Source organism: Artemia franciscana, chromosome 9, assembly GCF_032884065.1.
Source record: "Artemia franciscana chromosome 9, ASM3288406v1, whole genome shotgun sequence".
In the NCBI taxonomy this organism is placed as follows: Eukaryota; Metazoa; Arthropoda; class Branchiopoda; order Anostraca; family Artemiidae; genus Artemia; species Artemia franciscana.
Window position 1 is genome coordinate 7,928,186 of NC_088871.1, and position 22,205 is coordinate 7,950,390.

General features: G+C 33.9%; 1 protein-coding gene across 5 annotated transcripts in view; it reads left to right on the plus strand.

Annotated features, from left to right (window-relative positions):
- Positions 1-22,205, plus strand: part of LOC136030952 (zwei Ig domain protein zig-8-like) — a 278,116-nt gene that overhangs the window by 136,942 nt on the left and 118,969 nt on the right. For all 5 annotated transcript variants that reach the window (XM_065710089.1, XM_065710093.1, XM_065710090.1 and 2 more), the window contains one exon: positions 15,588-15,760. In XM_065710089.1, the coding sequence (XP_065566161.1) occupies positions 15,588-15,760 (173 nt within the window). The remainder of the gene's footprint in view (positions 1-15,587; positions 15,761-22,205) is intronic.

Below are 22,205 nucleotides of genomic sequence, written 5' to 3' on the forward strand. Positions count from 1 at the left end.
TGAACGGACGATTTTAGTAAAAAAAAAGGGATGGACGAGGAGGCCTAGTTGCCCTCCAATTTTTAGTTGCTTTAAAATGCAACTATATTGTTTATTTTTTACGAACGTTTTTGTTAATGATAAACATACGTACCTTACGAATTAACTTACGTAACGAATTTATAAATTTTGTATTTTTATTACGTATATGATGGGGTTTGCCCCCTCGTCAATACCTCGTTCTTTACACTAAAGTTCGAATTTCGTCCCAAATCTTTAAGAATGACCTCTGAGTCGCAAAGGCCTTAGAATTAACAGTTGGAATTACTAAAAAATATTCTAGTGTAAAGAGCATGGTATTGTGGAGGAGACGAACTCCCTTATTAACGTAACATTTGATGTTCGTTTTAAGGTTTAATGCTGCTCATTACTTTCAGTTGTAAAAAAAATATTTATTTTCTCATTGTTTTTCTTTTTAAATAATGCTAGAAAATCCTGCGCCCCCTTCATAGAAATTATCTTCCCTCATGAAAAATTCCTCCATGGAAACATCCACCCACTTAACCTTCTACCAGCACGCTAAAAGTTCTTTCTTGCCTTTCTAGCCCCTTTTCAAAATTGTTGTGTACAAGCTGTCTTTTTGGGGTGCAACAGATAGAAAAATTATTCCTCACGTTTTTATGTGCATTTGTCTACGGGCCATTTCTTTACAAAATTCCTTTAGGCTCCATAATCATTTTCAGTTAAGACTGACCTTCAACTTTCCTTCCACTTTTAATCTATTCTTCTGATCAATTTGATTCTTTGAAATCGAACTGATACCAGTTTTTACTAATCTTATATAGTTGAAATGAAATTTGAAATTTGAATTAAAAGGCTGACTATGATAACGGCAAAAAAAAAAAAAAAAAATGCACCGTGAAACCGCTAAAATTTGTGTTGTTTATTTTAATCCTTATTCCAGATTTGTAAGATTGGATTTACAAATGAAAATATCTGGATTTACAAATGATACTATTGAATCTATCTTTTTAATAATATCTAGAACTTGATCAATAGCACTTTGGCCCTGCCCAGCTCAAAACTGATATTTTGAAGGACAATATGTGTAAAAGGGACTTTTTTGTCAGTGGTGTTATCTCATTTGTTATTTTGATATATTACGACTGCTTCTTCTGGAAATAAACTGAGTGATCCATCTTTGAAAATATAACAAATTTTACATTTTTGTAGATGGTACCTTTTGGATTCTTGAAGATGTTAAGTTTTCTTATGATGTAATCCTTTCTTACCGTTTGTGGTGGATGATACCAACGATCCAGCGAAAAGAACAACGAAAAGACAAATAAAAAACGAATACAACTCGACTCAAACCACTTCTATAGGCAAAATAGCGAAATAGGAACTAATAAAGGCGTCTTTTAGAACGTCTTTGCTTTGGTTTACAATGACAGAAGTTTTAAAGTCTCGGATTTAACTTTTCCTTTTTGATCCAACTAAATGAAATGTTGCCATCTCCATATAGTTCACGATAATCTATGGCCCATTTCTTGACGACATTCCTTGAAACTTTTTCGGAAGAGGGCAAAGGCCACGAGAAAGTTTTAAAAAAGTAGTCTGAAAAGTCAACAGAATCCAAAGATAATTCCATTCCTAAAATAACTATAACAATATTAATGACTTACAATAACAATATACACATAAAATAGATACTTTTATAGCCACCACTCGCATCTTTTTAATAATGTGCCTGTCTCCAACATTCGAAAGTTAAAATTCGAAGGGTAAGGCGTTATACAATATTATCCACCTTTTTTCAAAATATGGGTTCCTTGGTCTAGCCAGAATAAAAATTGTAATGGCACCTTTGTCCATGGTTAATTAAATAAATTTCTTCTGACGGAGGCAGCAAGTGAAGTTAATAAACGTAATGCACGAAAATTCTGCTGCGCAGCCTTTGTGCAGCCTATCATGTCTTTGATTTGGAATAAAAATGAAATGTAGGATACACCATTTCACTTTGGGATGACGAAATGAAATAGAGTCATCATCGAGTTTTTCAGTTAGTCTTTATGCTTTCTTAGAATGCTCCTGGAAACTGGGATGTTTGCAGAGCTGGGTTGATTGGGGTCTGGATCCTTGGAAATCCTGATTTTCTCAAATTTCTCGGTGTCTTTTATGAAATATTCAATTAATATAGCCTAACCCGCCCCCCTCTATGCAAAAAAATAGTTTATTTTTGCAAAATCGACCGCAAAAACTTTGCCAGATAACACTAAGGTTAGGAAACATCGGAAATGAGTCAAATATCTAAGACTATTGCAATATAAATTATGAAGGTCAACATCAATAACAATTTATTATACCTCAGCATTGCATTGCTTTTGACTTGATTTACTTGACTGAAAGTTCTAGCTCGGCAGCATGGCCAGTGTATAGATAACCAGATGTCAGTGCAGTTATTCTTCTCCAGAGTAGTCTCTTTTGGACGAGGGTAGAAGCTTTTTTGGGGTTGATGCATTGTGCAGTGAATTGACCACTGATGATACCCGCCCATCTCGTACGTGTTCTCCCTCTGGGGCGTTCTCAGCCTTTTGCAGTTGGATCGAAGTCGAAGATAAGTCGAACATTTGTTTGAGTGAGTAGGCGGAGCAAATGACCGTTCCAACGCAGCAAGCTGGACTCAAGCAGTTTGAAAAGGGGTGGCAATTTAAAGGACCGAAGGATGTCCATGCTCCGTACCCAGTCAAGCCATCAAATGTGTTCGATCCTGCGGGGGAATTTCGTTTGAACAGCATGTTGGCTTGAAACTAAAAGTTATCGTTGTTAGCTCCAATGCATCCTTAAATCCGACCTTTAAATTTTATTTTTTTTTTAAACTATAAGCCGTCATTCTAAAATAATTTTATAAAAACATATACTGAGCTACAAGCAAAATCAGTTTCCAAACCTGTAGCAACTGACCTATGAAAACCATATTGGAGATTCCATCCAACAGACTCGAGACTCATGACAACAGACAATTCAGAAAAAAGCGTTTCCAGAGTAACTTCCTGAATCGCAATCTAGCAGGGATATAAGTTGTACCATAGTAGACCTTGAATAAATGGACTTCTGATGTTTGAAGTTTGAATGTTGAAGTTTGATATAAATAAATTTGAAGATCAGAAGAGATGTAATTATGACAATCTTCTTTTAATCCTGAATAAAAATATGTAGATTCTATTCCGACTAGAATTACTCATGAAAAGTAACTAACGTTATGGGATATTTCCGACATTACAAATATAATGTAATTTTTATGAAATATGATACGATGTCAATAAAACTATTAACTGTTGATTCAAAATGCATAAAAGCTTTTGTTTTCGACGCTATGACTCGCTTATAGAAAGGGGCTCTGATCTACATTGTGTCTCTAATCATGAAACTTTTTTCATTGTTCGGTTTCAAGCCTTTCTTCTACAAAATCGGTGGTAAGAGGGGCAAGGGTATTTTTGAGGGACTGAAACTCAGCTAATCCTCCAATTATGTAAATTGAGAATCTTCTGGTAAACTCTGGCTCTCTAATCATATCGTTTAAGTATTCTTGCGTCACCTGGGTTCAATCCTTCCTGCTAAAAAAAGTAGGCGGTGAGAGGGGTTGGGTATTTTAGAGAGACTGAAAGCCAAATATACTTTCAATAATACAAATTGAAAATTTTTTTCTATAATTTTGAGAATGAGTGTGACTTTGTCCACAAAGTCCCCAATAGGGCCGTATCCAAGATTTTTCTTACGTTTTTACGAACTGGACAAACATTTGAGGGGGAGAGTTCAAACCCCTTGCCCTCCTGGATGCAACAACCCCATAAAGGACCAACAGATCCAATAAAGGACCACTGACGACCAAAGTTGGTCCCTGATGAAGAAAGTTACATTACTCCCTTTACTCCTGTGTTTTGTAATATGTGTAATAGTTAGCCCTTAGGCACCATCGCTCGTGATTTCTTTTTTGGGTTAATGTAGGTTTTTTTCATGTTTGTACCCCTAAGCCATTTTAGCCCACAGGGAGAAATTTCTGTTATCAAACGGAAAATTTCAGGCAGTCGTTTGGGTTAGAATTATTGAAAAGCATTATATTTTACCTCCGTTGTTCACAAGCCGTAATTCCACTGGTTAGTGTATTTTACTTAAACGTACCAAATAAGAGTTATTGTTGAAATTACAACCTTACAATTGAAAGCATTAACAGCTTACGGTGGAAATATTATGAAGAGTTTACATGGGAACGACAGCAAACTTATTTCTTTAAAAAATACCTAGAAAAGAAAATTATTGGCAAAAATAATGTCGTCTGCAACCCCTCCTCAGCATTTCTACGTATCAACTTTATTAAATATCACCCTCTTCAGAATATAGTATAAGTGTTCTTAAGCGAAAGCAAGGAGCGACATTAAAACTCAAAACGAATAGAAACTTTTCCGTATATGAAAGGGAGTGTCCCAACCCTCAACGCCACGCTCTTTACACTAAAGTTTCTATTGTTTTAAAAAGTTGTGACAAAGACCTGAACTCTAGCGTAAAGTGTGAGGCGTTGAGGAGGGGACAGCCTCAATCGTATATGGAATAATTTCTGATCGTTTTAAGTTTTAATGTCACTCCTTACTTTCAGTTAAAAATAACTTGTTTTTTATTTAATTTTCAACTAATACAGGCTCAAATTTGGCTGCCTGTAAAAAAAAAATAAAATAAAACGAAATTTGCATATTAATTTTGGCAGAGTTATTCCGTATATGATCGGTTGCCTCCTTCCTTAATACCTTGTTCTTTGCGCTAAGGCTGTTAGAACTTTAAAAAAAGCTTCCTACTCTACAAAAAGCCCCCAAGTAGCCTCTATTAAAAATTTGGGATAAACATTCAAACTTTAGCGTAAAGAGCAAGGCATTGAGGAGGAAGCAACCCTTCATATATGTAATAATTTCTGTTTGTTTTGTCAAATAATGCCGGTAAATTTGGCTTACCCTTTATGAAATATACCCCTTCCTCTCACAGAAAACTCTTCCATGAAAATCTTGTCCAAAGTAAAGTGCCCCCCCTCCCGTCAAATTCCTTCCAGATAGTTTAATCCTTGCTGAGAAGCCCCCTCGCTATAACATTGCTGACGGACGATTCAGCCTGAAAAATCCTCTTAGCATTCTTTCATTTGTATATGATTTTAATCTCTAATCGGTTTCTCGACCACTCCAGAAATGTCCCCTTCCTTGAAAAATTATTTCCCGGAAACCAAAACACATGGAAAATAACCCCCAGATAATTCCCCCGGAACATCCTCAAATGAAAAATTTGGCAAAGAGAATTCAACGCAATTAAAAATATTTTCGTATAGTAATTCTCTCCAATCCTCCTATTGTAATATTTCCCCTGGAAAACACATCCCCAAAACTTCTCCCCCCCCCCAAGGAAAATTATCTCTATAGGAATACACCTCAAGCACACCCCCCATCCCCAGAAAAATTTCTGTATACTTCCCAATAACAAATACTATGCATAAACAATGGACAAATTTCATAACTTACAGGCCACTTCCCACGGACTGCAGGGTGTCGTTTTACACCTACAAACATATTTTTTTTACTATACTGAACAAAATGGCTACCTCAGAATTTCGGTCAGATAACTTTGGGGGGAAATGGGAGTGGGAGGGGTCCCAGTTGCCCCCTATCTCTTGTCACTTAAAAAGGGCACTAGAACTTCTAATTTAAGTTCGTATTCACCCTCTCGCGATCTTCTAGGACCCTTATTTCAATACGATCATCCATGGGGAAAAATGAACAAAAAAATAAACAAGGAGAATGAAACTTCTATAGTAGGGTTCTCTGGCACGCTGGATATCATGGCGTGATTTTCATTAAGATTCCTTGAATTTAGGTGATGTTCTCCCTTATTTTAAAACTCAGGCTAATTTTCTCCAGGCTCGTAACTTTTGATGGAAAACACTAAACTTGATGAGTCTTATATATTTAGAATCAGCACAATAAGTTGATTCTTTTTATGTTTTAAAATTTCGTTTTTTTAGAGTTTCGATTACTTTTGAGCCCAGTCGCTTGTGACTGTTTAACAGCCAGTTTAACAGTTTAACAGCTGTTTAACAGCCACAAAAAGAGCAATCGAAATGGGCATTTTTAGCTGTTCACGTACTGTATGAGTTTAAGTGACCCAATGACTCCTTTTTATTTTTTATCTTGTAAGCCGTTTTTTTTTCTATGAGCTAGCACCAATAAATTCTTACTATTGTTATTAAAGATCATTTAGATACAAATAATAATGGAGGTATAAACAATAGTGAACAGTTTGTTTTTAATTGTCTTGGAAAAATGTTTATTAAAAGGAACTCTTGGTTTATCGATTAATTGAACTGTTTCATTTATATTATTCATTTATTTGTTTTCTTTACTGTAGGAACTTGGAAGAGTAGTGATTGCTGATTTAAGTTTATATCGTTTGTGCCTTTTCGTGGGATTGGCCAATTTTTTGGTTTTAAATGGACTTTATCTTATTGAATGTTTTGACTTTTTTTGCTAGAGGAGGAGGCAAATTTAAGTTAAAAATTTCTCTAGCCTTGTATTTTAGAGACACTAGTTTTTTTTGTTCTAACCTTTGTCATGTTTACTTTCACCACTGCATTTGTTTCTTTTGCTTTTGTTCTGCAAGTTTGTTTTTTAATTGCTGCTTTTTTTATTGTTTAATCCCTGCATCTTTTATTATGTTCTGGTTAACAATAAAAAAAATAAATAATCCAGCCAAAATGTGTATCGGTTTGGAGAGTCTTTGTCTTTTGTTTTTTTCTATCTCCTCGAAAAATGACATATAATAAATTCCTTGAGGACAGCTAAAATAGTGTTTGTCACAAATTTTACACCCTTGAGTGATTTTTCATGGAAGCGTGATCAATGGTGATTCGATGAGGATTGAAATTCTAAATGACAGAGTTGATGAAAAAAAGCTTTTGACTATAACGTTTTCATGTTTTATAATATGTTGATAACATGATGAAGCTTGAATCAAAATATTCTTACCACCGAATCAGGAGCTTCCATAGGGATGGCTTTAGCCCTAGATCCCTGGTTCCGCCAAAACCCTAAATGTCTCTTAACTTCAGGGCACTTTTGATCCAAATTATCATTTTCTTTATTCTCCCTCCCTGAAAAAATTATATGCACAGTCTGCATCAAGCTTGGCTATATTGTCTATTTTAATTGTTATTTACGACATTTTCAGAGTAGCTTTAGATCGTTCAAGGAGTCTAATATTTACGCAAAACCTTAAAAAGACATAGAATGAGAACGTTCTAATTTTAGATCAGTCAACACAGACACATACAATCTCACACGCAAAAGCACACACTCTATCTGTATAATCTACCATAAGTAAGATTAGGGCTACTATCCCCTGAGAACATCTCCCAAAAGCTAGAATGCTATTTTATCTTTTGGTGGGCCCCTGCCCTCATCCCAATTTTTTTTTTGTACATTAGGTTTCCGTTAATATACTGTCTTATAGATAAACATTTCTAACCAATCAGAGGCTCAGCCGCTTCTCAGCCACTTCTTAGGCCCTCCTCGTAAAAATTTGAAATGTTTTTGGCCCAGTATGCAGTCTCTGAAAGTTTCAACATGATTGGAAGGAAAAATGGTCTTATTCCCCTTTAAAAGGTCCAATTCTCGAGCGACTTTATAATTTTTAAAAAGTGTATTTTGTGCATTGGGGCCTCATTTGCCAAAGGGCTTACCGATATGTTTAAAACCTATCTGAATTTTTATTTTTCATTTATATTTTTCGGCCGTAATATCAGGGAGGCGGTACCCCAAAGCTATTTTTTTTAGTAAATTAGAATGTGCTGAACATACGAATGTAAGTTTGAAACACACCAGAAACAAGCCAAGTCTATTCTTGGACTATCTTACTGCCCCCACCCTGATAAATTTGGAAATCCATTGGCCCAGAAAACAGTCCCTTTCAGTTTCCAGCTGATCGAAAAAAAAATCGGGTAAGCCAAAATATTTTCTTTTTCTTTGTCCGTGTTTACCTCCCTAGGCCCGAAAGATTAAGGAGATAAGTTTCAGGCTGATCCAAAAAAATCTTTTGACCCGTTGTAGGGCTCACGTTTCGGGCTTCCGATGTTGCCTACCCAATCTTTGTTTGTTGAATCGGGGGTTGCTTGATTCAAAGCCTCACGATGTAGGCAATGTGAAACGATTAGGGATAAAGCTATTTGACACCAGCTAGTTTCTCTGCATCAGAAATTTTACCCTATTTTTATGTCTTATATCTCCCTTTTTCTCCTTTCCAATAAAACTTGGAGGCAATATGAGCCACAGGGTAATACGCCCCCTAAAAATCATAGATTCTTAATGAAAATCACACCCTCAGATTCAGCGTATCAGAGAACCCTACTGTAGAGGTTTCAAGGTCATATCTGCGAAAACGTGAAATTTTGTATATTTTTCCAGAAGAAAGATCACGGATGCGTGTTTATTTGTTGTTTTTTTTCCTCAGAGTTGATCGTGACTCTTTCTTACAAATATACTTTTCAAAACAATAAAAAACTTTAGCGTAAAGAGCGATGCGTTGAGGAGGGGACAGCCCCTTTCAGATATGGAATAATTTCAGTTCGTTTTAAGTTTTAATGTCACTCCCTACTTTCAGTTAAAAAGACTTGTTTTTTTATTTAATTAATATCAAATATGCCGAGCTTTTTTCTATCAAATCCCATATATAAGCGATGGGCAGTTTTCATGATTTACGACCTTGCTCTTGGGCTTACGCGGGCCCGATTATTTCCGGAAGGATATTTATTTGATCCTCGCGGTTCAAGGGATTATAGATTTAAGCTTCAAACTGTTCAGAGACAAAAAGTATTTTGGCCTGTGTTCCTTTTTTCTAAGGCCCTTTCTCTATCCCGACCGAAAACTGAAGTTCACTTGGCCCAAAGAACGGGCATAAAAAGTTTCGAATCGTTTGGACAGCCAAGACAAACCATACTGCCTTTTTTTTAATTAAAACCTGTTTGTGAGTAAGGGGCAATTCACATAACTTAGAACCTCTACCCTGGGGCAAACTGGACAAATTTTCCCCTAATTGATTTATTGAAAGTAAGTTGTCGGGCTATGAAAAGGGTTTTTAGACAGCTATTACAAAAAAAGAAAAAAAAGATTGCGTGTTATCATGTACTTGCCACACATTATAGAAACGTCTGGACCATATACGTGCCATGAGTAGTAATTTAGAGAGATATATCCCTATTCTACAAGTTAAAACAGATACGGGTAGACAGATAGGCCTACAAGGTATATGCAAGGCTAGAGACAATAATAAGAGAGTATCTCTGTTATTTATTTATTAAACTGTACTCATCAGACCCATAAAGCTGTGGCATCTACGTCAAGTCATCTACTGTTTCTTACCTTTTGGAGCAGTAGGATGAATATTATTTTTGTTAATGGGCAAATTAACCTGCAATTCGTAGTTGTCTAGGGCTATACACCATCAAGTAACCGATAATATTAGTTGTGCAATAACAAAAATAGTTTTAACTGCCTTATCGTGGAAGAGCAAAAGCGTTCGGCTGATAATTAATTTTTAAGTTTGAATCATCCAGTTTGTTATCAAAGCCATGAATATAATTAGGTGAGTCATTAATGAACTGGGAAATGACAGGGGATCCAAAGGTGACTCCCCAAAGGGGTACTGGAAGGATAATGAAAATGTATTTTGACAGTACTATAGGGAGAATGTATTTGTTGAGTCAGTACAAAATAGATCATACTTATTCATAGCTAAAGTATGAGGCAAAAATTAAGGCCAAACCAATGTTGCCAAGCCAACCGAATGCCAAGTAATGACGCATTTTATTTTCCTATGCTTCCATATGGCCCATGAAAAATAAAACTTATAGGCAACAATTTGGAAACTATTTAATTGGGTGGATTCACTTTTCCTCTTGTTTGTGTAATTTTTTGCACACTTGTTTTCAGGAGGAGTCCTGTGGCTTTTTGAAGGAGGGGAGGGGTGGAGGGGAAAAAACCCATTTTTAGGCCAAAATTTCTGGACTTTTCCAAGACTCTCCAGTTTTATCTCTTAGTAAAAGACGAGGGAGAATCTCTAAGCAAAATGGGTTTGAAGATATACTTGTGTAAAATTGGCACACTTTATGAGATTTCTCCCTTCCCCCAGACAAGATTCTCAGGAAAAGGAAGCGTCCACGAAAATGAACGATAAATACAGTTTGTGTAATTTATTACGGCCGGGTCTTGTTTGATGCATTTCTCTAGGGGGATTTAGAACAAAAAGCGAATATGAATTAAATGAGTAAATTTTATTTGCAAATGAAACAGTTGATAGTAGTGAACAGGGCTAGATCTCTACCCCCTCCCCCGTGGCTGGTTGGTCTCCAATCACTTTCAGCGTACAAAAAAAACGATCAGAACTCTTGACTTCTGATCAAGTGAGCATCTTCCAAAGTTTCTGCGACCATGAAGCAGATTAGGAAGGACAGTCCCAACTCCTATACCAAATAAATTCTGCTCATTTTAGGGTTTAATGTTGCTCTTTATTTTCATAATAACAGCATAGACTAGAAATATTCCCGTAAATCAAGAGGGATTAAATATCAATTTCACATTTTTTGTACATTTTTATAAGTTTTTTGCCCCACCATCCTGCCAGAAAAAAAATCCCCCAAACAAAAGTGCTGGATAATCCTGGATCCTGGACTATAAGTCAATGTTTACCTCTGCCCTCCCCTCGTTTCTCCCTTAGAACTAATTTTCTATTTATCTGAAGGTTCAATGCGAGTTGGAATGTTACGGTATTAAAATACACCCTTTGAGGTATCTCCCTCCCTCCCTAACTATCAGAAATATTTGAAAGGTCTAAACGAGTTTTACTGCCTTCGTTAGATTTCCTGTTGTTTTACAATTCCAAACTTTTGCATACAAGGACTATAAACCTCTACAATGGGGATCCTGGTTGTTTTATAATTTTGTTTGATATAAAATCCCCAGGTTGGTATTCACTTTTTTGGTAGGGGGCTTTTTTCAGGAGGGATGGGGTACAGAAAACTTTCAAAACACATACAAAATTTGAAACTGATATACAATCCCCTTGGATTTCTGGGAATATTTCTGGTCTGTGCTGCTATTATGAAATTAAAGAGCAACATTAAATCCCAAAATGAGCAGAATTTATTCCATATAGAAAAGCGACTACCCCTTCCTCATCCCAACCTCCACTTCAGGATAGCAAAAATTTCGGAGGATACTTATTATGTCAGAAATTGAGAACTAGCCCATTTTTATAAGTCGAAAGCGAGTAAAGACCAACCAGACGCGGATATTCTCCGAGGGGATATTTTTCGCTGGCCGTAAATTCCAGGGGTTATTTTGCCAGGATAGGAAGCGGTATTTTTAGGGGGGCTACTTTCCATTTTTTGGGGGAGGGGATGCGAGCTCCTGTGAACGTTGAGAAAATAGCTACCCATGTAAAAAGAAACGACATCCCTATTTTGAAAAAAAAAAATTCAAATATTTCCTGGCAACGTTCGTGATGTTCTTTACTTAACAACGTGTGACAGGACCATTGATTTAATTATATTTCCTTTTAATTTTTTCCTTGAATTACAAGCAAAATTTTTGGCATCAAAATATTGATATCGTGGTCTTCTCAGCCATAAAAATTGTTATCATCTAGCAATTAATATTGCGTCATCTGATATGCTACAGTCCTAAACATGGTTACGACAGGAGATCAAAAAAGATAGAACATGCCATAAAATTACAATGTTTGTTGTGCCGTTTAATTGTCAAAAATGGCATGTTAAGAACGTCCATTCTAATTAGTAAAGATGGCCGGAAAAGTATAAAAATTTACTGAGGAACAAAATCTAGGTTACAGAAGCTAGACTCTAAAAAAGCTTACTACAACATATTCCAATAAAAGTGATAAATATCAGACATCAGAATCGGTTAAAGAAGTGCTATAAACTTGTAAGTTGACTTGACAATGACAAAAGAATGTCTGAAGGTCCGTCCCCTCTGTTCTAGCTGGATTGTTGAAAGAGGAAATAGAGGTTAACAAATTTGTTTAACCATATTTCTTAGATTTTGGTAGCTTCTAGACTTTTTCTAGACTTTTAGACTTCTATCAATTTTTGTCCAGAGTCTTTAAATACTAAGCCCCCTGCTCATGGCTTCACTAATGACAAAATGACCGAATTTATATTTTTTTCACTCATATGTCTCTCTCGCAAGTTTCTTTATGGCGGAAAATTTTCCAGAAGAAGTATTTTAACATCTCCATGTGGAAGATCCAAAATTTTTGGAGTGATTGGATGGCAAAATACCTCAATTGGAAGAACATCGCTTCGTGACTTGATTCTGAAAATAAATGCCTTGTTCTAAGTTTCCGCTTTGTGGCTTCCCCAGAAAACTTTTTTTTATTGAGGAAAATTGCCTAATTTGCCTTTTCAGAACAGAAGGGTCTAATGATCCATCAAAAACGAACAGAACCGAAAATTCTCTTAGAAAAAATAGTCGTCTAATTTAGGAATGGGAAGGCTCCATTACAATGCTTTTTAAATGATTCGACATCACCTACATATTCGCGAATGAAAGGATTCATTTAGTAGTCAAACTTGCGAAAGTGTTGCTGAATAAACTAACTATAAATTACAAATATCACATAAAAAACACAAAAAAAAAATGTTTAGAGACGGTAAATGAATGATATCATCAATTTTAATTTCATGGATCATTTTTGTAGGTCCATTTTTTAGTCCATTCGGATACAAGAACATTTTTTTGGCTATAGAAATTATTGTTAAAACAAAGGAGTAAAAATTAGTTATGATATTTTCGAAAAAATAATAACTAACAAGAAAACAAAAAACAATTAAAATGCAATAAATATACAAAAGTGACCCCACAAAAAGTTACCATGGCCTGCAAAGAGAATCAATATTTAACTGCAAGAGAGTGCCATCTATTTAACGTATCATATCATGGCAGCGGCCTGCGTATTTCATGTACCAAAAAAATAAGTTGAATTAATGCCAAATTCTTGCTTTTCTATAATGTCTGTGCATCACAGAGGTTAACTTATTACCATAGAATATTTTCCAAGATCAGTTAGAGTCAGTTAGAGTAGTCAGTTAGATTAGTTAGTTTCCAAGATCAAGCATGCCCGAAAGACTGACCATGCCATATTATGACGCTATAGCGTTGCCTATATTAAAGGCCATACGGCTCCAATGTTTTATTATTTTTTTATTTACCAGTGGCAGATGGGGTTTACCACTGTTAAAAATACAAGTAATGCATATTATGCAAATGAAGAATTTATTTAAAACTGTTTGCTTCTGAAATTTAAGGGTCATGACCTTCCCTTTTCCCTGTGTACACGGGTGCCAGAAACCCTTCATTTTATACCTAATCGTTTCCTGAGAAAATAAAAATTATCAGTGAAGTATATCAGACGACAGGCGAAAAAAGATAAGAAAGAAGCATATACTCTTTCAGGAGGATCCATTGAAAAGTCCCCCCCCCACCAAAATAAAGCCTAAGTAGCTTTGCCACTTTCCTAAACAAAACTGTTTGTAAAAACTTAAAATCCATCCCCTAGCCATGACACAAGATAGGACAGACTTGAAAAGACGTAACTATAGAATTTCTCGTTTAAGAAGAAAAAAGAACCCCTTTCTTTTTTTTTCATTGAGTTCCTTATCCATGAGCACAACAAAAATAGACTATCACAATTTCTTCAGCACAACTTTCACTCCCAATATTTCAGGTCTCTAAATCCCACTATTTTACTTTTTACCAACGAAAAAAGGTCTCGAACCTGTGGCACCCAGATTTCAAGTCTTATGCACTATAATCTGAAATAGCCGGACTCGCTATGCCTTTACGTCTTATTTGTCTGTTAATACAGACAAATAAGAAGGTTTTTTTATGAATGGGTTTTCACTAGAATTACAGACATTTATTAATTACACTATGTAAGAAATAGATTTATATTTTCTAAGTTTTTAAAAATATTTATGTGACAAAAATGCTTTCATAAAAATATTTCTTGTGTTATGTCTCGTATTTTTGTTCTCTCAGTCAATAAACTTCGAAGCTAAAAATGTTACGGAACCTTCGATGCGATTTTCAGTTTTGACCAAACATGACAGTGGACTGTCAGTACACTCGATATGGTGATTACAGCAACAGCTGTAATCTACTAAAGAACAAACATCAGTCCATAGCAATGCAAATTTTAAAAGCTGTTAAAGAAACTACCTAGTGATAAAACAATTGTGTTGCTAATTGAGGAATAGTAGCTATTATTTCAATTAGTTTCAATAGTAAAATGGTTTTTTGAACACGTATGGAAATTCCACAAAATAGCTGGAAACCCGCTAAAAATGGCGTCAGATACAAATGAAAAGTAACTGATTGAAATCGAAACTGCCGAATACTCCACACTGGAGACTTGCAGCCTCCCACCTTGAATTCTTGAACTAAGAATTCTTGTTCAGACGGTGAGTTATTTTTTTACCTGCATATCAAACAGCAATTTCCGAGCCTGATAAATATCGCTCGTTGTTAGGAAAAATAGTCTTTTTACCAGCATTTGATTTTGGCCGATTTACGAGCCAAAGAAATATTCGGGGGGGGGGGATTAAAATCACTGCCTCCCCCATCCCTTGGATATAGCCCTTCCTCCTGGATGAAATCCTTCCTCTCAATTGAAGAATAAGGAAAATCACTTTTTGAATGGGTAACACTGATGTGTTCGTACGCCCTCTTCTTTTCTAGGTTTGTAGTTTTTTTTTCGGTCGTAATGGCGCACAGGAGCAATGTAGAAAGCTGTTTAAAGGCTCAATTTTTAAACGAAAGTGGCGGCATCTAGCAGATTTTTAAGTATTACATAAAGGGGTTAAAAATATGTTAAAAAAATTAATTTTTATTTTTGAAAATTAGACTTCTCAAGATTGGTTGTTTTCTTGCTAAACCAATTTTAAAAGTGAAGCGTGTTATGCTCTTTTTCTTTTATAAACAACCAAGAGAGATAAAACTCTACAAAAAGAAAACTTTAAACGAGACGACGGCCAGTAGAATTGAAAGACTAAAACAACGCGGATATTTCGCCTGTATCCAAACAAGGTGTCTTCAGCACAAGATAGAAAATTAAAAGAAAACTAATCTAAAAACAAATAACAACCACCACCAATAATAATAAATACAATTTTCGCTACTTATCCACGTAGGGAACACGAATAGCATCTTTTTCCTACGTGGATAAGTAGCGACAATTGTATTTATTATTATTGGTGGTGGTTTTTATTTGTTTTAGTTTAGTTTTCTTTTATCTGCCCGTCGTCTCGTTTGATGTTCTCTTTTTTATTTTTATTTTTATTTTTATTTTTATTTAATTGTCTTTTATTTTTCTTTTAGGCAGCACTATGTTGTTAAATAAAGACTATAGTCAATGTCCCTATAAAATCCACCATTGTTCTTCAAAGATATTTTATTAAAATAAAAATGACTTACCATTTTTCTTATGCTTTCTCCCGTTTCTTTCAGCCTATGAAAGCTCAGAAAGCATAGAAGTGGCAGAAAATTCCAGTCCATTTTCCTTTTTGACTGAATATGACAGCGGACCATCATTTGACCTGACAACACCAAGGGAGGTAACAGTTCTAGTTGGAAAAACAGCTTTTTTAAGTTGTAGTGTCCGCAATAGAGGAAATAAAACCGTAAGTAATTGACAATTCTTAAGAAAGACTACATTTTTTAGATATATTCTGTTCGAGGTTTGTTATGAGAAAAAGTAAGATTTGTGAAACATCTTTGAAGAAAGTGTTGGGAAAATATTCTTCCTCTCTATTCCTACTTTTCACCTTCTGACAGGCATTGTAGACTTTATATTTTTCTCTTAGGAAAGCAGAAAAACTGTTGCATCTCACACTAGAAAGAAAAATCCATAGCAATGGGCAGATGTTTCTGAACCCTTTAAAAAAGGAGATCTCGGATAAATGCACTGATAGGCAAATACTTGCAAATTTATTCCTTTTGCTAAATAATCCTTGAGAACAAAAACAATTGATGGCGGAAATTATTTTTATATAATTGATTTTTGCATTATGTTATTTAATACTAAATTGTTTATATTATTTATGTCACTATGTTGTCATTTTATTATATTGTTATGTTACTTTTATTATAATTTTGTATTATATTATTTGTATTATTGTTCTTTATATAAAATCACGTAAATAATTTTAGCCTATCTCCTAACTTCACTCATGCTCTCGGTGCATTTGGCAAAAGCCAAAATTTTGAGAAAAAAAATAGTAAATTTCGTGGCTTGTACGTATATTTGTCTTTTACCCGGTAAATAATGAAAATTGTGTACTCTGATAGAAGGCAGAATGAAACAATAATTTAAAGGACGAATTGCTGATAAGTCTAAATTATGAGTTATACATAAAAAAATTCAGTAAACGTCTTCATATTCAGGGATGTACGCACGTGTTTGGGTGTCACCAATGCCTGAATCTACAGAAATTCTTAATTTCCTAAGAATTCTGTGTACTTATGACTCAAATTATCCAATTAATTTGTATTTTCTTCTTATTAATCCCCCCCCCCAAAAAAAACAAATCAGTACTCGTTTTTACTTGCTTGCTTGTAATGGTTTCTAGTCTTTAGATAGTTTCTAGAAAAGACATGTTTCAAAATAAATTCTTATTCTGTGTGTTTTTTCCATTTTAAGGGCGTCTATATGTTTCTTCCCCTCCTTCCTCCAAGTTGTAAAGGAATAGATCTAAATTATTTCACCTTAGCAATTGTGCTTACTATAAGATAAGGTATTGTGTTTTGAAAGGAAAAAAACATCAGAAAAAAAAACATCATCAATTATCTTAAATATACAAAACATGAATCATACCATTAAACTGAAAAAGAAGATTTTATTTTGATTAACAAATGGTCAAGATACCGTGCTGCTCTACATACGGTTAGTGGGGTTGCATTCTTTGTGGGGTCACAAACGATTTGGGGTTAATTTTTGGGGTCACATTCTGAAAAATAATTAGTTTTTTTAAGGAAAGTAAAAAGCAACGTTTCAACTCATTATGTTCCAACTCAAAAATGTTTAGTCTTTTTTCTTCTTCTTCTGAGCTGGAAAGGAATATATTTCAGTTATTTCACTCTAGCTCATCTTGCTTATTATGAGACACGATGAAGTGTACTGAAAGTTCAAAAAGAGAAATGAACTTACAAATATCCAATGCTAAATAACTAATTATCAATAATTTTGGTTACAAGAAAAGGGGAAAATGATAATCAAAATTTGGTTTTGTACAAATGATTTTTGTGGTCATATTGTTTAACACATCTAGAAGCAATATCTCAATATCCCCGATTTTCTTTTCCTTGGTGAAGAATACCCCTGACAATGGCTCAAATAATGCACAGTATCATTATTTATCTTTACAACGATAGAAAACAGACTAGTAATCTATATAAAAATATACTCGTATATTTATATATTTCAAATTATTGTTTCTATGTTGCTACTTAACTTTAGCTTAAATTTTTAGACAACTAAATAGCATCTATATACAAAAATGATGCAACTAAATCCTTATGTATACTTTCACTTCCTTTGCTTTGCTTTAAGAAAGAATTTGGGCAGATAGCTGAACTTGGAAACTTATTTTGCTAGTGACTCTAATTATTTTCAGCTTCTAGCTTATATTCAAAATATTACGGAACATTTTTAAAAAATTTGAAAATATCCTTTGTCTTGTTGATTGCTGAACTGTTATTATTTCAAATTCTTCTTATTTCTAGTCGTAAATATTTCATTCAGTAACAATTGATAATTTTCAATCTTTCGATGTTTGTTTTTGTCCAGCAACTGAATTTAATCCTAAGATGTTCCTGAGCTTTTATAACTTCTAAGTTCTTATATTGTGCTTTTTGCGTCAATCGTTTTTATTTTCCTTGCAAATTTTAAATTTTACTGTCATTTATTGAGATCGCAAGTTTTAAAAATTATTCTCTTCTATTATTATTATACTTATTATTATTATAATACTTATTATTATATTATCATGTACTTATTATTATAATACTTATTATTATTATAATACTTATTATTATTATATTATTTACTTATTATTATATTATACTATTATAATTATACTCTATGTTAACCTACAGCTACTTCTATGTTTGAGTATTTAGGTAAACTAATCAAGCAGTTTGAGGTAACAACCTGTAGCAAGGAGCGACCCGGCTCAATAGTAACCAAAACTCTAAAAAAAATTATAACAATAATTACATCAAAAGAGTCGCATTTTAATGCTGATTTGAATATATAAGTTTCAACAAGTCGTTCTCGTCAGAAGTTACGAGCCGGAAAAAATTTGCCTTATTTTAGAAAATATTTTAGGAAACACCCTTATTTTGGGAAACACCCCCTAAAAGTCTTAGAAAGTCTTAACGAAAATCACACCATAAAATTCAGAGTATCAGAAAACTTCACACCATAAAATTCAGAGTATCAGAAAATTCAATTGTATAAGTTTCAAGCTCCTATAAACAAAAATGTGGAATTTTGTTTTTTTTTGCGTCAAATCACGGATGCAAGATTTCATGAAATTTAGACTTACCCAACAAAAATTACGAGCCTAAAAAAATTTACCTCATTTTAGAAAACAGGGGGGAAACCCCTTAAAAGTCATAGAATCTTAACGAAAATCACAGGCTTCAAGCTCCTATCTATAAAAATGTGGAATTCTGTATTTTTGGCCAGAAGATTGATTACGGATGTTTGTTTATTTATTTATTTTTGTTTCACCAGGGGTGATTGTATCGACCCAGTGGTCCTAGAATATCATGAGAGAGCTCATTCTAGCGGAAACTAAAAGTTCTAGTGCCCTTTTTAAGTGACCCCCTGCAACAATCATTTTTTTCCTTAAAGTCACCGGATAGAAATTCTGAGATAGCCTTTTTATTCACCATAAAAAAACTAGTAACTATGTCTTTGGGGACGACTTACACTCCCCCACAGTCCCCGTGGGAGGAGCTGCAAGTTACAAACTTTGACCAGTGTTTACATATAGTAATAGTTATTGGGAAGTGTACAGACGCTTTCAGAGGTATTTTTTTGGTTTGGGGGGGGGGGGGGTCGATGGGAAGGGGTTACGTGGGGGGAACTTTCCATGGAGGATTTTGTCATGCTCTTTCTCCTAGTACCCTGCTCTTTACACTAAAGTATTTTTATTAATTTCAACTATTTATTCTCCGGCCTTTGTGATTCAGGGGCCATTCTTAAGAAATTAGGACAAAATTTAAGCTTTAGTGTAAGAGCGAGGTATTAACGAGGGAGTGAACCCTCTCATATACGTAATAAAAACATACAAATATAGAAGTTTGTCACGTAAGTTAATTTGTAAGTTACGTATATTTTTACTAATGAAAACATTCGTAAAAAATTAAAAATTCTACTTGCCTTTTTAAATAACCAAAAAATTTGAGGGTAGCTACGCCTACTTCCCCGCTCCTTTTTTCTCAAAATCACCCAATAAAACTAAAAGAAAGCCATTTAGCCAAAAAAAGGAAAAAATATCAATATGCAAATTCCGTTTTAATTATTCATGTGCGGAGAGCCAAAATCAGAACCTGCCTTTATTCAAAAACGTTCAGAAATTAAATAAAAAAAGTTTTTCAACTGAAAGTAAGGAGCGACATAGAAACTTAAAACGAAAAGAAATTATTCTGCATATGAAAGGGGTTGTCCCCTCCTCGACGCCTCTCTCCTTACGCTAAAGTCTTTTATTATTTCAAAAAGTATAGTTATGACAAAGAGTCAAACTTTAGCGTAAAGAGCCTATATATATATATATATATATATATATATATATATATATATATATATATAGATATATATATATATATATATATATATATATATATATATATATATATATATATATATAAATATATATATATATATATATATATATATATATATATATATATATCTATAGATATATATAAATAAGTTGTCTGTCTGTTACGCCAGATTATATCTTCTATATATATAAAAGAAAACAAACTAGAATGTAAAAACTGGAAATTCCATAAATATTTCGAAATATTTTGACAATAGATTAAAGTAATTCGAAAAAAGAAAAATGGTAAAAAACTAAAAAAAAAACGAAAAAAAATAAATAAAAATTAAAAAAATTAAAAAAAGAAAGAACCTAAAAAGAAAAAACGTAAAAAAATAAAAAAGATAAAAAACTAAAAAAAACTAAAAAAAGCTAAAAAACTAAAAAAAAGAAAAAACTGGGAATTGCACAAATATTTCAATATATTTTGACAATAGATTAAAGCAATTCGAAAAACTTGAAACAGATACCCCAAATTTTTAGGTTTAATATAAATTGTTGGAGCTTTAGCATGCTTGGCACGTAAAGATTTTTCCAAGTGTCAATGTTAGAATGAACATTGACAAATTGAAGAAAGCAAATCAATAAAAAGAAGAAACTAAAAAAAAGAACAAACTAAAAAAGAAAAAAAAACTTAAGAAGAAACTGTATCTATATATATAAAAATCTATATATATAAAAATAAGTTGTCTGTCTTTTATGTCTGTTACACTATGTCTGTTACGCCAGATTATATCTTATCTATATATTAAATAAAAAAAACAAGTTTTTTCAACTGAAAGTAAGGAGTGACATTAAAACTTAAAACGAACAGAAATTACTTTGTATATGAAAGGGGCTGCTTCCTCATCAACGCCCCGCTCTTTACGCTAAAGTTTGACTCTTTCTCTCAAGTCTTCTTTATAAAACAGTAAAAAACTTTAGCGTAAAGAGCGGGGCGTTGATGAGGAAGCAGTCCCTTTCATATACGAAGTAATTTCTGTTCGTTTTAAGTTTTAATGTCACTCCTTACTTTCAGTTGAAAAAACTTGTTTTTTTTATTTAATTTCTGGACGTTTTTGAATCAATGCATGTTTTGATTTTGGCTCTCTGCAGAGAAATAATTAAAACAAAATTTGCATATTTTTTTTTTTTGGCTAAATGGCTTTCTCATAATTTTGATCGAATGATTTTGAGAAAAAAAGAGCGAGGGAGGAAGCCTAGTTGCCCTCCAATTTTTGGTTAATTAAAAAGGCAACTAGAACTTCTAATTTTTTACGAATTTTTTTATTGATAAAAGATATACGTAACTTATAAACTAGCTTACGAAAAGAATGTTTTATTCTCATGTTTTTATTACACATATGAGAGGATTCGCCCCCTCGTCAGTACCTCTCTCTTTGCACTAAATCTTAAATTTTGTTTCAATTCATTAAGAATGATCCCTGAATCACAAAAGCCGTAGAATAAATAGTTGACATTGCTAAAAACACTTTAGCGTAAAGAGCAAGGTATTAGGAGGAGGTGAGTCCCTCATATGGGTAATAATTTCTGTTCGTTTTAAGTTTTAATGCTGCTCCTTACTTCCAGCTGAAATAAACTTTTTCATATTTATGTTTTCATTGTTTTTTTTTAAATAATGCTAGTAAATCCTGCGCTCCCTTCATGGAAATTTTCTTCCCCCATGACAAATTCCTCGATGGAAAGTTCCCCCTGTATATCCCCTCTTCTCAACCCCTCCCCCCAACCAAAAAATCCTCCTGAAAACGCCTGTACACTTCCCAATAACCATTACTATATGTAAGCACTGGTCAAAATTTGTAAATTGTAGCCCCTCCCACGGGGACTGTGGAGGAGTAAGTCGTTTCCAAAGACATAGTTATAAAGTTTTTCAAATACGTTGAATAAAATGGCTATCTCAGAATTTTGATCCGTTGACTTTGAAAAAATAATTAGCTTGGGAGGGGGCCTAGGTGCCCTCCAATTTTTTCTGTCACTTAAAAAGGGCACTAAAACTTTTCATTTCCGTTAGAATTAGCCCTCTCGCAACGTTCTAGGACAACTGGGTCGATTCGATCACCCCTGGGAAAAAGAAAAAAGAAGAAGAAGAAAAAAAAACAAACAAATAAACACGCATCCGTGATCTGCCTTCTGGCAAAAAATACAAAATTCCACATTTTTGTAGATAGGAGCTTGAAACTTCTACAGTATGGTTCTCTGACACGCTGAATCTGATGGTGTAATTTTCGTTAAGATT